Genomic DNA, 17964 nt, shown 5'->3' on the forward strand with positions numbered 1-17964 from the left:
CTTGTAGTCTCTAAGCAATGAATTGTTTCATCAATGCCAATAGTTTGTTTAAAGGTCTCTCGTGCAATATTTCAGTGTTGTCTTCTCCTTTGTTTTTGTTTTTTTGTTTGTTTTTTCCAAAAGCCCAAAGTTGTCTTAAGGTGAGGTATGATGTCTGATTATATTTCCATAATGAATCATGAATAGAAATTACCGGGGTCTTATACTAGCAAAATTAGCTAATTACTTTATTCTGCTTCCGTGTCAAAGAGATAGATGGTTAAAATCCAGCCCTCCCGACTTCAGTATATTGGCGCCAGAAGTATAGAAATAATAAGAGTAAATAAGAGCCGATGTGTGGATGAGGAGTGAAGGATAAATAATGAAAGGAATGCTACAAAGCATTGGTGAAGAAAAAGCCTCACCTAGTGCTGTTTTCCCTGTCTCTATCCCCTAATGCTTTTTCTGTGTTGTATGGACAACGTGCAGAGGAAGTTGCCTGATCCAGACGCATGCTTTAATAATGAAGCAGAATGCCTGAAATTGTCCTCTCAAGAGGAGAATGAAATCTAGAGAAATAAACAAATAAACAGAGGCAGAAGAACATGAGAAGGAACAGCTAGGGATAGAGACAGACGGAGTACAGGAAGAGGCAGAAGGAGAGAGCGTTTTCTTTTCCTTTCAAGAAGTGACACTTGTAGTCGATCCAATACTTGTTGTTTCGTGCCATGTTTCTCTTCCCGCTTGATTTATTTATTTTTTTGTTACACCTTGCCTATTTTCAGCTCGCCACAGCAATGTTGCGTGGAAATTCACATTAAGAGATGTTCTCAGAAATGATCCCCCACCCCCCTTTTTTTTTTCATTGCGGACAGACAATCGTCGCTGCGTTAGCCTGGTCAGGAGAAAGTAATCGCAGGTAATGCGGAGGAGGCAGAATATTATGGTACAAGAAATGTCAGATTTGATAGCATCACTTTAATTACATGCATGTGCTAAATTGTTCTCTGGTGCCTTCACAATTGTGTTGGCTAATGCCATGCTTTGAATGACATTTCTAATTCACATTATTTCATGGGACAATTAAGAGAGAGCATGTGGTGCTTTATCATTTATTTTAATAATCATTTTAATTACATCTCAAATCAATCACAGGCGACCTTCACTAGCATTCAGTGCAAAACCAGTTTCTTCCAAAAGAAAACGACAAAGCCATCAAAACATGTTGACAGAAGCTTTAAGGCTAGTTTGAAGAACCAGTACAACTTCTGCAACAGCTAGTAGTAGTAGTAATAATAAATGAAAGCGCTTAACAGCATGAATTTTAATTGTTTCCCCTTCGAATTCCCCTCCTGATTTCACTCTCACACCCTGACTGTTTATTGCAGATGATAGGTACTGTCGAGGGGGGCCGGGCCGGGTAGTTGAGGAGGTGGGGAGGGTGGTGAATGTCATCAATCAGCATTAACCATCAGCTCTGAGCTATTGACTGATGATTCACCATGGCAGAATCTCCTCTGACGCTGAAATGAAAGGCAGCAGCGGCAGCAGGGGCAACATGAGGCAGAGACACTCAGTTGATTGGCACCTCATTGAGTCTGGCAGGGGAGCCTTTGATTGCACTAGCTGTCAATATCATGTAATTGTTTTTCTTACGTACATGGTGCCCTCTGTTTTTTTGCAGCAGGGTTTACGCTTGGTTTTTGCCTGTGTGGCAGATACTTGTGTAGATTTTTATTTTTGGAAAAACTTATTAGAATTTTGCTCAACTGGTATTTGACAGCCTGCCTTCTGCTACAGCTACAGGGGCATGGATTCATTTACCTTCCCAGTGATATTGCACAAAATAGTATCTGAAAACTATCACCCAATATGTCACACTGCAATGTCAATGTATTAAGATGCATAACCATACTAGACAAGCCAGATTAGCTGCATATGGTTGTAAATCTGTCCTTCACAGCTACCAGAGTAGTCAGTTAAGACTTGAAGCTTTAATTGGGTCCCTTTCAATTATCACGTTAAGTATTTTACTGGAATACATATACCCAGCTTCTGTCGTGACAAGGGTGAGCTCAGTGTGTATTCACTGAAGTCAGGCTCAAATTGAGTTTAAATATCTTCTTAAATGGCACCCGTTAGTGCCGGAGGAACTGTACCAGGCCGAGAGAGCATCCCTGTTCTCCACCCCAAGGTCATTGCAGAAGACACAATTTAATTGAAATTGAAACTGTCGACCTGATAGTTTGAAATAATTAGCAATATCGGAATGGAGAGAGGAAGGGTCGTGGATGAAGAAAAATAAGGACATCATGCTGAGATAAAAACCGCAGACTGGTGGCAAGTCATCAACTCTACTGAATTGAATGTCACTGTGATTGACTGGACTTGACTGGGTGTCACACATGAAACTCAAACAAGTTATGCAAATACGACATTTGATACTAAAACTTTAGCAAAGAGAGGACTTTGGATTTTCTGCTTTTTTGTTTTTTTCTTTTCCTTTTTCTTTCTTTTTTTTATTTTTTATGAAAGGCTTTGACCGATGGTCTCAGGCAAAATAAGACACTATATAGGCCACTAAATGTTCAAGGAAATCGAGTCTCTGGTCTCTGGCAAAAAATGCACTATTATAAAAGCATCGCTCCCAAAATCTTGTCCCCTGTACCAGGAGATTCTCTTCCCACCCGTAAAACAAACTCTGCCACCTCTCAGCCCTGAAAGACTTCAGAAGTCACTTCTGCCAGGACCAACATTTCCGCACCAGTTAATAAAGAGGAAATGAATTGTATCAGTGTAGCTGTCTTTGCTCATAGTGAGTAGGAAATTATCATAGAGATGGGTATTGGTGCCTTCACACACTGAATTACATTGAGAGCGAGCCTGTTTTTCTCTCGGTCACACATTCACCATCTTGCTCACACACACACACAAATGCGTGCACCTGCACACACAGACACGCAGCTGTAACTCGAAAGAAGCTGCAGGGATGAAATTGGGTATAGTGATGTCAGTGTGGCAATGGCGATGCTGTTGAGCCAGGAAACACTACAATTTCTCCATCCAGACATGCCGGTGACATTCTTCTTCTTTTTCATTTTTTTTTTTTTTTTTAATTCTTGTTCTTCTGCTAAGTTTCTGTCTTTTTCAATGCCTTCCCCAGGCTCTGCTAAGAAACGCTAACATTAGTGCTGATGCTAGATGCCAGGCAGAAGAAGCGTGACATGCCCTTGCCTCTTTGTGGGTGTTTTATCGTTTTAGAAGAGGACAAAACAGCTGACACAAAGAGGATACAACCCCAGGACAAACAATATGTACAAGTGCCCTCAGGACCTGACAGACACGCAAAAAAAAAAAAAACAAAAACAAAAAACACATAGACATGGGGTATTAATATCTGATAGTTGTTGCTCTGGGCTAAACGGTATAAAAGACATTGGGGGCAATGGGTGGCTGGCAGTCTCTGGAGCAAAGCAGTTGCATGGCTATTTTCACCATCTCGTCCTCTGCGGACTGTTGTAGCCACTAGAGCATTCATTTCATCATCACAGGCAGAACATAATCAGTGAACCTACTTTCTCCTCTTACCCTTTTATTTTATTAGAATTCTTTTTTTTCTCCATACTGAGACTATTTAGAAGTCAGAGAGGAGCTTTTAAAGATTGCACTGAAGCAATGAAATCAGCGTCGAAGATGCTTAGTTTTTTTGTTGCTTGTTTTATGAAAACTCGTAAAAATATATTCAGACCAAATCAAAAACAATGGCACTTAAGACAAGTATATAATTAAGAGCACTAATTTAATTATTTTTTAGGAGACAGCTGCAATCATTGATATTACTAATAATTCTATATTATGTGGATGTAATACTGTGGTATAGTGCATGACCAAATTGAATTTGAGCTAAATTCTAATTACACTTCTTTGTAATCATATTTGTACTTACATTTTAAAAAGAGGAATTACTTTTAAAAAAATCACCACACATCCTTATTATGTACTAATTTTCCAGTGACACTGAGAAATAGTGGTAACATCAATTAAATGTGTTTTTGTAAGAGTAGTTTTTATGATACAGGCTTAGTGTTATTTTGATCTAAGAGAGAAAATGGAATAAATGGTTTGGCTCACTTCGAGTGCCGGCGCCAATAGCAGCGAAGTGACATTTCTTCTATCCTGGAATAAACTAAAGTCACTTCAGCAGCAGTTATTTTTAAGTATTAAGATTGTTTATCAATTCCAGTTTCTTTTTCCCACAGATTTGAAATATGTTCTAGTTTTTATTGCATTATTTATGGGGTGAACTTTATTTTTTATTATTAATCTTCCAGCCTGCCATTCTCCCTCACTCTCTCTGTGTGTGTCTATCTGTATCAGTCGTACTCGCAGTCGCGAATGGTAGTTGACAATTCTCGCACTTGACACACCCCAAATAAAGTGTGTAGTGACAGAAACATTAACACAAGCCACTGAGTACCTCTGTGATTTTACTGAGAGCATGTCTGTCAGCCGGGGCCCGGGGGAGTAAAAAGCATATATCTGAACTTTCAACGACGGATGTTTGGATGGAGGATTGTGACAGTCAACATCAAAACAGTAGAAGTAAAGCTGTGATTTATTGAATGTTCTGCTTGTTTCGGCTTTCATGTTTGCCAGTGATACATTATATGACTTTTCTCCTGCTTTCAAGAACATGGTGATGCGGATGAATTAAACATGTTAAACAGGAACAGGTCTTTCTCTGAAAGCCTTACCCTTTTCATGATAACCCCTTTTTAGACATTCAGTGGACTTATCACAGTGTATAAATAGGACAGAATTCATTATTCAGGGGAGGTTTCAGTGAAAAATTAATAGTTGTCCCCAAAGGAGGGTCCATGGCACTTCGGAAAAGGAAAACCTTTAAAGTGTACATGCGCAGGGGAATCTGGAGAGAGGCTGCCCCTCATATTAAAAACCTTTACCATGCTACACTACACATTGATATTACAAATAGAAGTTTGCTCAGCACTAATGACTGTGACTAATACCGCATACAGTCTGCATTCAATTCCTAAGCTGTCCCTAAAATATTTTGAAAATGGAAAAGCAAAGGAGGAGAACCGGGCAACACGTACACACACAGGAGAATGGGAGTATGACAAAATGCCAAGACTTGAGCTGCTGACATCCAAAGAGAAACTCCTTTTCTGGTGGTGACTATACCAGATGATTTTGCTCGCTGCACAATAGACATAATGCACGGAAAAACAACAAAAACAACAAGAAAAGTGTTCCCTAGCTCCCCCTTCCAGCGATTTCATATAAGAGATTACACATTTTTCATCCCCTCCATTCACTCAGGCGCTGAAATCATGCTGCTGCCAGTGCTGAGTGGTTTTCATCCTGCCAGTTATCCATTGAAAGATGGGCTTCGTGATGCCTTTGTATCCGCTGTCTATCCGCCTGGCCGTGGAGGCAATAACAGTAATGTATGGCTAAGGGAAAACAGAGCTAATCATCAATGACTGCAAGATATATAGCATATGCAGTGGCACCTTGTTTATTACCCTCTCCTCTCCTTCTGCTGAATCCATCGGCCACAGCCTACAGACAGGCTGCCAGATCTGGGAGCTTCTTCAATGTTAATTTGATTCATTATTGTTTTCCATAATAATTGGGGGCAATGGGTCAGTGTGATGAATTTGCTTGTTACATGACACAGGATGCAGCACAGTGGAGGCTGCTGAACAGTTTGTCTCTCTCTAGTTTCTCCTCCATCATGTAAAGCAAGGGCCTCATTTTTTAAATGAATTTATTTTATTTTAAAAGCTATAATCTGAAAACACTGCGTAGTTACGGCCTCCTAATGCAACAGGTTTCATTCTTTTAAGACTTCCTTATAGATCCATTTGGCTCCTGATTAGGTTCTTATAAGGAAAGCCAAGAGAATCATAGGTGACATTTACATTTCGACATCAAATTCATTCTACCTAAAAATCTGAACTGTTTAGATAGTATTCCTGCCGGAACAATCCAATCTTCCTGCAAATAATACAGCTTTTTCAGGTCCCACTTAATCAGTCGATTTTCCTTTCTTTGGTAATCCTTCTAAAATACTTCACCTCTTTTTTATTTTACGCTCTTTATTTTCATTTCCCAGGCCTCACATTATCTACACAATATGGAAATTTTCAGACATTCATCCATGTGCAATGAATTTTAAGGTGGATTCACATTTTTTTAATCTCATAAATATACATTTATGTATTGCTTTCTTGTCAGTGACAGCACACCTACAGTATATCTACATCCAGTGGCTGCACAGAGTACAGACTCACAAAGGAGAGAATCAATGGTTACCCCTCGTGTGAGGTTTTAAAACCACAGCATTTGTCTTCGTGTGCGTTGGTTTCTCTGCACTGTGCTCGCGTGCGTGCGTGCATGGGTGTGTGTGTTCGTGTTTCTACCCCCCAGTAGAAGCCCTGTGCCTCGGCTCTGTGTGTCATTGTGGTGATGAGCGCTGATTGAAGATTGTTATGGTGTTTGCACCTCTCATCTCTCTGGCCTGTGCTGGGTATTTGGCCAGCCCTGATTGTGTTGATGGTGACACTTGCACCTTGTCTTCGAGCGGGGAGGCCCAATGGTAGTCTAGACATAATGAAGGAGATGTAATCAACCAATGTCACACCAAAAAAAGTCAAGTGTGAAGATGAAAGCTGTTTCTGTGTTCAGAAACAGCCCCAACTGCACTCTCTGTTGATGGAAATTGGAGTTGTTGATGAAAGTTTGCGTTTTGTGGCAAACATTTTACGCTGAGGAGACATGAAAATGCAGTCTGTGTTTTTTTTTTGTTTTTTTTCTCCTTCTTTCTCTGCCTGACAACAAAGGTGACTTGGAGATAAAGGAATTTACATTAAATTAAGTCTCTAAATTATGTTATTGTTGTGTATTCCCAGTTGAGAAACAGGCACTCCAACCTACAACATACTTTTAATCAATGGCAACAAAAAGGAAGAAGCAAGTTCTTGGCATCGGGCTGTTCAGGAGATCCTTTCTCTTTGTGCACTTTGTCCTCTCTCTGTGCTTTGTTATTTGTTTTGGTGTTCTAATCTCAGCCAAGTCAATAATATTCTTTGTTGTCTGAAATTGTGTGTCGGGAACAAAAAGGCTTCCTCCTTTTGTTGAAAGTACCTGTCTGTGACTTTTCACTCTCTCAGACTCCCAGATAAAGTAATCATTAGATGTTGTTTTCTGCCTGCAATTACTTTCAGTTACAATGGGTCAAACACTGGGAAAGCAAAAGGGGTCGAGAGCAGACAAGGCTGGATGGATTACAGGAGAGAAACTGTATAGGTCCCATAAGTGCTGATAAATACGTATGTGGCTTGGAGACTCACTGTTGTCAGCAGCGTCTCCGTAAATGCATCAAAAGTAATTAGTCTAGAGTATATATGGACAACCCCGCTCCGCTCTTATCTGCGTCACATTGTCTCCTTTAAAAATGGGCCATTCATTACATCTGGCACAATTTGTTTCAAAAAGTAAAAAAAAAAATAAAAAAGTGGAGTAATGACTTCACAGTTTCTTATATCCCACTTTTTTTTTCTTTAGCACCATCACACAGAATTCATCTGAAATGTATGTTTCAGTGGAAAAATACACCGTGCCATTGGTGGAAGTCTTTAATTAGAATTGACTGGCATGTAGCACCGCATGTGAACACTCATGAAGTTGGAAAGGACTTCAAAAGATTCCTTGATTAAAATTGTGTTAATAGCATAGTAGTCATTGATAAACTGTCAACCTTAGCACAGCTCCTTATAGATCTTTGAACATGTCACCCTCCGACACGGCACGGTTGACCTCCACGGCATAGCTGCTCTCTGCCTTCCAGAGTATGCCAAGCTTTTATTGCTACAATGGAATATTTACTTCTTCTTCCACGCCCTTGTCAGCAGTGACAATGACAGCTCTTATTGCCTGCACCAGGGATTGTGCTGTACCTCCTTCTGATAAAAGTAAAGAAAAACCAAATAGCATTCAAGTCTGATGTGCAGAGAAAAGTACATTTTCAGTCATTGCCATAGAGACAGTTTTTTTTTTTTTTTTTTTTAATAGAGAAAACATAGGGCTTGCCTTGGTGCCTGCATATCTTATTTCATTTTAGAAGTAATGCATATGCAGGAGTTATAGCAACCGTGGCACATACTTTTCCCTCTTTCAGCCTCTCATGAGCTTAGTGACGTCTTAAATATAAATATGAACGTGCCATATAGGGGCATATTATCACTAAAAGGTTGAGAGGCATTAAGCACATAAGTGGCAAACAGTTTTTGTCACACATTTGGTCAGGACTTCTTGGTCTCAGGAAATTAATCCAGTGGTGCTCATTTTGAAGCACTTTAAAATGAATGAAACAAACCTTATGAAAATATGGTAGTGTGGTTTGATAAAAAAAATTACTTTAATTTCACTAAAAACCAACATGCACTGACAACCGTCAGCTGACACTGGGCCATCATACCACCCTGCATGATGAAAAGGTGTGCTAAAGAGCTGGTGCGTTAAAAAGTAAAGTACCTGTACAGTATGAGACTGCCCTGTGACATGCTATGATCTCCTTCAACTGATGAAAATGGCGACATCTCTCTTTTCAGTGTATCACCAAGGAGTTTTAGCAGAGCTGTTATTATTATGTCCATTCATTTGCTTATCCAGATTGTATGTTTTGAGCATGTAAAGGCCAAGTTAATAGTCTTGTTTATTAGAACCTCAGTTATTTTACTGAGATTCTACTTGTTCAAAAGAATCTTCCACATTTCTTTTTTTTTTTTCACCTTAGTTTTCCCTTTAGACTTTCCTGCATTGCTGTTGTTGTACTACTTCTTGTACCTCAAGATGGTTGATGAAAGACAAGGTCTTCCTTTCTTAACGTGACAGACAGGATCTTCACCTTTTTTTTTCTTCCGCCGCCTTTAAATCTGTATGAACTGACTTTGGGATTAGCGCTCTGGTAAAGAGTTTTTCTTAGTGGTAGTCACATTCTGGATTATGCATGACCTTTTGCAGTTTTCTGAATGTTGTGAAACATGAAAAAAGAGAGAACTAGAAAACAAGAGCAGGCTTTCTTGTGCAGTGTGAGTTCATGTTTCAAAAGTTCAGACAGCAAGAAAACCTTCATGTCAAGAGATTGCCATCTAATAAATGGATGTGACACATAAAACGGATAAATGTCATTTAAATACAGCTACAATTGTGTATGGTTTGTGGATGCAGTGCCTCCATGGGTCTATATGTGTATTTGATGCATGTCGAATTCAGGCTAAAGACACGAAAAGACTGCACCAATTAACAGTGTAGGAGGAGTCAGGGGCCTAGTCCACCTTCCTGATGGCTGTTCTATGAATTTAATGTCCTAGATGCATGCAATTATCCTTTTAATTAGCAATAATGAGTTTATGCATGCTGAAATAATGAGTTGAATTGTGATATGTGTGCAGACCTTAATGTGAAGCTCATCAAGATGTAACCAGCTCTGTCAGTAAATATCATTAACTGTCATGTTAAATATCTCATACTGTTGTTCTGAGAAAGCCCTGATCAGCAAGCTATTATGCATCTCTGGTCTGTGTGTTTGTGTGGAAGTGTTTCCGCCTGTCAGACACGTGTATGTGCTTTCGTGGATTTTATGGCTATCAGGGGAAAAAAAACAATGGGACATCAAAATGAATGCATACCAGTAAAAAAAACAAAAAACAAAACATAATGCACACATTGACCACTGTAACAGGAAATTGTACAAGAAACACTTGCATATCAAGCAAAAGCTGATTGTTTTAAATTAGACCATCATTTTGTTTTCTGTCGTGGTAGACTTATCAAAGTCTTTATGCCTTTAAAGGGGTATGATTACAGAGGAATTACCTGCACAGCATTCGACTAGAATAGAAAATGTGTTTCAAAATAAGATGAGCAACTGTATACTATAGTGTATACTATATACTATAACACAATCCAATACAATATACTTGCACTTTATGGTGGAGTTAATCTTAAGAGTGGCTCAGAAAGGTTTTTATCCAGCTTTTAGGCTCAAGTCTGCGGTGATGCACTGGACTGCATTGGATTGAAAGATGTTTATCTGATGGCAGTGCTCATTTTTTTCACTGCTTGCAACAGCACAAGCTAAAGTCATAAATTCTTTAAAGTCTGAACAAATAAGAGTTATATATCTCAAAGAGATTCTCTGAGGTATTGAACTGAATTGGATTGCAAAATATTGCAGGCATTCAAGTGTCATGTCTGACCCCCTTATATTTCTAAATTAAAAGATTTCACTTCACAGAATAGCTTCTGCACTAGCTTCAACCGCATCTTCTGCTCGGTGGAATTGCAGTATTTTTATTTGGTTACAGGAAACAATTGTTCAATATGCTTTTCAAGCCATCCTGCGCACCCATGCCCCCCTCTTACATGTGTTCAATGTTTATACAAGCTGTAATGTTTGACAGCGTGAATGGAAGGTCAGCTGAAGGTGGATGCAGCATGTTCGATCACCGGCTGGCCAAAGGATGTGTTGATGTTGCAGAACAGGACTGCTGTAGGCTACCTTTGCTACTGACCTTGCATACGACCGTGACATTGACTAGAAACCAAAAATTGGGGTACAATGGGGTGAAATGTACAAGGCCATAGATAGAATGTTACCTTATGACCTAAAGGGACTAATTAACCTGCTGGCTGTTTTCAGTCAGAACACAAATTGAATTCTTAATTTGTAGAGGCAACACCAATCATTTGCTCGTGAACTTGTATTAGATAGTCAGTCAGTCTCACTGCTTTTTTTTTCTTTTTCAACTGTGCCACCACTTTTCAGTGAGGATGAATCATCTAAAATGAGGACAGTTGGTCTGATCTCTGCCGTGCTGTCTATTACGTCCCATTGTTTGCCATTATCCCCACTTGTCTGCCATTCACATTTCCTTGAAGGGAACATAGCAAAGAATGTTCAGAGCATCAGTGATGTGTAATTCCTCCCAAAAGCTCTGCGGGGTACAGTTGTTTCCCCTGAATACCAAAGACAGCGGCATCACAAGCAGGCTGCGGCATACCTCTAGCTGACGAAAGCAGCCAGAGCTGTCAGCGACATCACTCACGCCGTGTTTTCACCCTCCACCACCTTTCCAAACTATCCCTCTGGAGTAGAAAATAGTACAGGCCCATATCTTTTGGAGAGGCTGGATGTGAAATATTGCATACAAAATTTGGAGGCACTGAAGGCTGTTGACACAGAACTGCTGTGAGCTGAAGTTGTGTGAAGCCATCCGGTCTCCGACTACTTTTTAGGCTATAAAGTACACTGCGTTAAAGACAGCTGTACTGATCGTTTAAAGTTGAGGTGGAAGTAACAAGTCTGGCACAAAAAATACACTTTTAAATGTGTGCCTGTTTGTGCTAGCGCCGAGAAGCATTCATTCGTGCTTGAGGAATGAGACATTTATGCTAATAGCATTACCTCATCAAAAACAGCAATACCCTAAAAAGATATCACCACCAGCAGAAAACACTCTGAGAGACTGAGTCAGGGCACAGCCAAGACTTGGCTTGGCCCTTTTGTGCAAGCTCAGAGAATGAGAAAGCAGCATCCATTTTTGCCTTAATGAAGTTAGTGACCCTCTGAAAGGTGACACATTTACCGCCCAGGGGATTTACACACTCCTGCTCCAAGGCTCCAGTTCAATATGGAGAGGACAGATTTGACTCCACGTGCGCACTCCAAATATATCCTCACAATTTATATCAGGCGATTCACTTTCAGATGCTGCTCTCATAATTAAAGTTGATGCTATGCTATTCAATCAGCAGTAGCGAAGAAATCCCTCCCTCCAAAAAAGGGAGTGCCCTGGGCCGTTTTGCACCCATCTAGATCCTTTAGCGAGGCTAGATTGGTGTCACTCATGCAAAGTTAGAAGGATATTTCTTTTCATTTGCCAATCAACAATAAACAAGGTCCGCAAGCAGATTTGCTGATGTCTGTGGAATAAGATTACATGGAGCATACAGAACTTGTATGCATGAAAGAAATAGTTGCCCAGTGCACCCGGGTCTAAGACCACTTAATTATTTATAGCATTCTTACTTATGCAAATATGCTAAATAATTTGTACATGACAGCTTGAGGCTGAGGCCTGGAGGAGGGATGTGATGTTTGAATGAGGACCTCTCGTTCCTTTGTGTGGCCTAAGAAACATAACACCACAGGCTCCTGGTTGCCTTGGCGCATACTGTTTTACATTCTAATTATCTAGCTTGACAGGCTTTATTGCTGAGGCTCGATGCGGAGGCCTCATCGCAGACTCATTCCACATGTGATGTCAGTGGAAGGATAATGAGATAAGATTTTTTTTTTTCCTCCCAGTTCTTTTTCTGTACGATGCATGCAAGTCTAAATGTTGTCACCATTAACTATGTATATTAATTATACCTAAATATGCAAAAGATGCTTTCAGGATCCCGGTATTGTATAATTTCTCACTATTTGCGTTTTCTTATTTGATTTATCTGGATTCTGAATGATTATAAGAAACTTAAGGTGTGCCACATTGACAGTGATTAGAATAAACAATGCTTTGTTAAGATGTTCATTAAATATTTAATACGGTAAAGCCAATCCGAGACACAAACAGGGAGACATTTTTTTTCCTAACTAATTAAGCTACAGGGAATTCATTGCATATTGTAGGTAAACACACAGAGTCACGGGAATACCAATGGAAATTAAATGCTCTGCTGGTGTTTTTCTCATTATAAGATGAAATGAAACATTTATCACTGACTTTAATTTCGCTAAAAGGCTGACATTTTGTGGGTCAACCACCAATAAGATGACAACTGTCTTCTGTTCACATAATGATTCATGAGTTTAGTTGATGCTTTCTGCATTAGCCTGGTAAGATCACTGCGTTTATTTGTACCCTCTGGATGTTCTGACCTGATGGATTAACTATGTTGTTTTCCTCTTTCTCTCTGTCTTTCTATTTCTACAGCGATTGAGGTAAACCTGCAGAAAGCCTTGGCCGAGGCCTCTGAGACCTGTACCCAGGAGTGCCTGATACTGGGCCACTCCGACAGCTGCTGGATGCCCCCAGCCCTGGCTCAGTTCCAGAGTCCTGGCAGTAACAGCCCCACCTCCACCCCTACTGCCACCACCATCACCGGTACTCTCCCCTCCTTAGGCTTCCAGCAAAGCTGTGCCCGGGGAGCCAAAGCTAACATGGGCAGCATGGGGGTTATGGACGGCCGCCATACCCTGGGCAGGTCCGTGCCCAAAAAGGATGAACTAGACAAAGGGATCAACCGACCACAGTTCTACAGCACCTTGGATAGACACTGCAGTAGTAAGAAGGAGGACCCCGTCAAGGTCATCCCTCTGGCGAGCTTTACCTCCCCTGGGCAACAGACACCCACCGGGGGGGGCAGCAGCTCGTTCTTACATGAGCACCAGCTGTAAGAGTAAAAGACAGATCTTCATTGGCCTGTCATACAGTAAATGTGACTCCATCCACTGATGGCTTTTTGTCACTGACTTCTGATTAGTGTGTATGCGTACTTGTGGAGGTATGCAAAATTTGGAAAACTTTGGCCGGCTCCAGCCCAGTTTAACTAATGAAGACGTCTGAGTATGGCTTCGATCACAGTGATGTTCAAACTAAATCATATGGGATCAGTTTGGCAGCTTAAGCATTATAAAGGAAGTGTAAGTCTTAACATAGCAGACCCATGTAGAATAAATAAAAAGTAGTTCAAAACCAAAGTAGTTCCATCATAGAGACAAAAAAAAGATTCATTTTGCTTTCCATTCGGTGATTTTTGCTTAGTGATAAGAAAGGGCAATGTACATTTTAAACTCCTTCGACCCAGCTTTGTGGAATTGTGCCCTACAAGACCATTGCCTTGCAGAGAAACAAATGCAAATACAGTACTTGGTGTGGAGTGAGCTAAATTGGGCTAAATGTTCATTATGATCTCTGGGTGGATGGTGTTTTTTGTTTAAGTTCTAGTGAAGTATCGCTCTATATAACATGCAGCACAAACCCCTTTGGTAGTGAAAAATGTTTCTTTTGTCTTGCCTGAACGTGTTTCAGAAGTCTATTTTGGTCAGGGGACTGCTGAAGGGTAAAAAAAAAAAAAAAAAAAAAAAAAAAAGGAAAAAAAAAAGAGTCTACAAAACATAACTAGGCCAATGGTAGACAGCACCGGTAATCTTTTGCATTATACATTTTCACCATGGACCAGTACACAAAATCTAACAGGGGAAACAACACAACACACAGCACACAGCAGACACACATGCAAACGCACACACACCCAGGATGTTTTCCATATGGTGGATACTCCATCACTGCCAACTCTCTTCAGACAATGTTCACGCATTATCTCAGTAGCTTAGCCTTGGAAAGTGCAGATAGATGTGCTTTGGAGATGTTCTTTGTTTCTGTCTGTTTGTTTCTATTTCTCTGCTTAGAAATTCTCACATAATAACAGCTATGGAGCCAATTATGAAATTCTCAGTCTAATTACTTTGATGTGTGATCTCACCGGCGACCCTCATTGGTCTGGAATGGCTCTCTTGACTAGCCAGAAACATATACTTGGCATGTGTAGAGGTAATGAAAAGGTGACAAGTGCTTAGCAGCTTTATACACTCCCTCTCTTCCCATCATATCATTCATAACATCTATGCTCTTTCAATTAATTTGCATTTTTGTGTTTTAAAACAAGCTTGCTTTGGCTGTATTTTCCATGTTTATGAAGTTCTGACATCGGAATAGTAGACCAGGGTGCATTCATTTCTTCAGGGTCCTGAGTCAAACTTAATTATTAATGTTAATGTTACTTTTTTCAGTTATCATAAGAATAGACATTGGGACTTTTTGAAAAGACCTTCCTGCAGGCTTCCCCACAACATGGTCTCATCATGCACACACCGCATCACTGCCTGTGTGTGCAAATTGTGCTGATGATGATAAGTACTTCAGACTAACTCTGCTGCAACAGCTTGGGTGCAGAATAATCTATTGCTACAGGAATAAGTGACTTTGCTCATATCCATTTTTCTTTCCAGTAACATCTACGCCAGGTATCTACATCATCAGGTATATGATTCATGCGATCCATTTTGTTTTACCATCTTGCAAATTGGAACAGGCCTAAATCTATAATGCGATGTGGCACTCTCGAGGGAAGGTACAAAGCAAATTGTGTTTGCATGCTCTTAGCCACCACACGTATTTTCTTCGTTAGTTGGGGTCAGTAATCTTTTCATTATAAAGAGGATATATCTGGGACTCAGTGAAATGATCACTTAAACGAACATTGTGTCAAGGACACAGGAAGGGGCAATTCAATTTCCCCCAAGTCAATTACCCAAATGAATTTATACAAAACAAGCATCTTAAATAAATCCTCCTACAAACATTGTTTGATGAAAATGCCCTCTTTAGGAATGCAATTCCAGCTCATTTACTAATACTACGATTTTTTTCTCCATCACTTTTCATTTCATTTCGTAGGACAGACATGTATCACCAAATGGTACAAACAATGCATATTTAATCAAAAGGAGCACATATCAAAGGGAACATACATCAGGATGTCACTGGAAATGTCAATTTTATCACTCTGACAAATGCAAATCACTGGTGATGTTCAATTCTGAAAGTTGTCCCAAAATCCTAACAACTCTGTTCAGTCTCTGTTGACAATCATGTGAATAAGTAGGGCATATAAGTTGCTTGTTGTCCATTAAAAAAATAATAAATTGAAAAACACTCCCTCTGTTTCACCCCATTCAGCAACAAACACAGTCATTGCCTGCTGTTGGAGAAAATATAAATAGGACAAAGGAAATTGCACCCTTCCTCATATCACAGAGGGAGAGAATATCCATGAACTAAATAAGGGATAATACACTGTCACACTGTAGTAAAAAATGTAATAGTTTGAAATGATTTACCAAATCACACATGTACAGTAAGCACACTATTACTTATCTGTTACCCACACCATGTTTTAACTTACTCTGCCTACATTACCCATATGTACTGTGTTACAGAAGCATAATCAAAAGAAAGGTTTTAGAGGGAACAGTATAACTGCATGAATGTACATTTGTAGGATGTTGCTTTTGATACTAACTCTTTTTTGTTTTTGTTTTTGTTGTTTACTGTGGTAACATTTTGTTCTACCGTATTCCTTTTTAGAGGTCAAAGTGGTGAGTTTTTAATTAGAATCCCCCCAACAATGAGCTAAACATATGAATGTTCATTTGTTTTTTTTTTGTTTGTTTGTTTGTTTATTTAGGGTTGTGGGGTGATGCTGCTCTGAGTTAATCCTGTATCCTGTTTTCATCTTTCCCAAAACATAGTGAAAAAGATCAAATGTTGACAGTGATCACAGGTTATCGCTGCTTGGTTTACTCTCACTGCTCTTTTTTCTCATTTTCAACTCTCCACAGCTCTGATGACAGACATATTAACAATACTATAGTCAATCAACACTGACAAAAAAAATTGTTTAGTTTTTTTTTTTTTTTTTTGTATTTATTTATTTTTTTTAATCAAATGTGTGTCATGATAATCTTGGCAACCCGTGTCATGTTCTGCATGAGCTGTTTGGACTTCCATGTTGCGTTTTGACACTTTGCCTACGTAGACCATGCGCCCATCATCACATTCAGTGTCGGTATTGATGTTTACTGCTCTACCTGTTTGTCTGACTAATGGATCAAAGCAAATGTTACACAGTGAACACATTCAACTTTGTGAAATGTGCGTAACCATATCATTTATGTCTCCACATACATAGAAATATCTATTCTGTCAGGTAAACTGGATTTTAAACTGTACATAGCAGTACCCCTAAGAACCAGTAATAATGGTTAAAAACTGGAAAGACACATAAAGACTTGAAGCCACACATTAATTACTGGAATTCACTATGTTATGAAAAGGAAAAAAGGACAGCATAAGAAGTGAGGAGATGACAATCTCTGTTGTAATGTAAATGGCTACATATGCATTAATATTGATGAGCGTGTGTTCGAATGTGTTTTTAGATAATGTCGTATGTGCGTCAGAGGAAATGTGTGTGTTCGCTTGCATGTATGAATCTGTGTGTGTGTGTGTGCAAGAGAGAGTGTTTGTGATTGTGTGCACATATGTGTATACTGGCATGAAACTTGCCAGAATATTTTATGCACACAAATGTATCTTGTACAAAAAACTATATCAAAATATGATATGAGACTTAAGTATATGCTTGTAAATTAGTCATCAGTGAGCCAGGTCAAGTTTGCTTTGATAGAAGGCTTCAATGCTTGCCAGCAAATCTGTATTGGTCAATTAAAGCTATACAGTCTGTGTTGTCATGCCTTTGTAAAATATTCCATCTAAAGCTATGAAAAAAATGACCTCCCACATGGTGAAATGATTTTTCTTGTCATTGAATTTTACTTGAACCATTAAATATTGAGTCATTAAAGTGTGCTTCGATCACGCCTGTCCTTCAATTTACATTGCTGTTTGATATTTCTCAGAGTATTGTCATATCAGAATTTTTGGCTGGTTTGAAAATTACAGCATTTTTTGCATGCATGAGGTAAATCATTTACCTCGTGTATGCAACCAGGCTGATTTCAGTGTCTGAATATTTTGTGGAACAATGTTTATTTCATTACAGGATTTTTCTGAGTGCATTTACTTAGACATTTTCTGGAGAGGGTACTTGCTTGTGGGGCGTCGGTTGCCAAGGTTACATTGGGCCAATGTAGATCCATTAAAAGATTCCCCTTTTGCCCTGTGCACTGCTCTGCAAGGGGCAAAAAGGGAGAGTTCACCGCCTGTCTGGTGATGGGTGGATCGGCTTAATGCTGTCAGCCTTCCTCTGGGCTTCCACTTGTGATGATTTATGATTCGATACCATACCGGCTACTTTTTGGGCTTA

The 17964-nt window shown here is 39.6% G+C and overlaps 1 protein-coding gene across 1 annotated transcript in view; it reads left to right on the forward strand.

The window, feature by feature from the left end:
* Positions 1-13471, forward strand: part of pcdh11 (protocadherin 11) — a 112529-nt gene extending 99058 nt beyond the window's left edge. The window contains exon 6 of the mRNA XM_029512779.1: positions 13008-13471. Within this exon, the coding sequence (XP_029368639.1) occupies positions 13008-13471 (464 nt within the window). The remainder of the gene's footprint in view (positions 1-13007) is intronic.
* Positions 13472-17964: the final 4493 nt, after the last annotated feature.

This window comes from Echeneis naucrates, chromosome 10 (assembly GCF_900963305.1).
Source record: "Echeneis naucrates chromosome 10, fEcheNa1.1, whole genome shotgun sequence".
NCBI classification, from domain to species: domain Eukaryota; kingdom Metazoa; phylum Chordata; class Actinopteri; order Carangiformes; family Echeneidae; genus Echeneis; species Echeneis naucrates.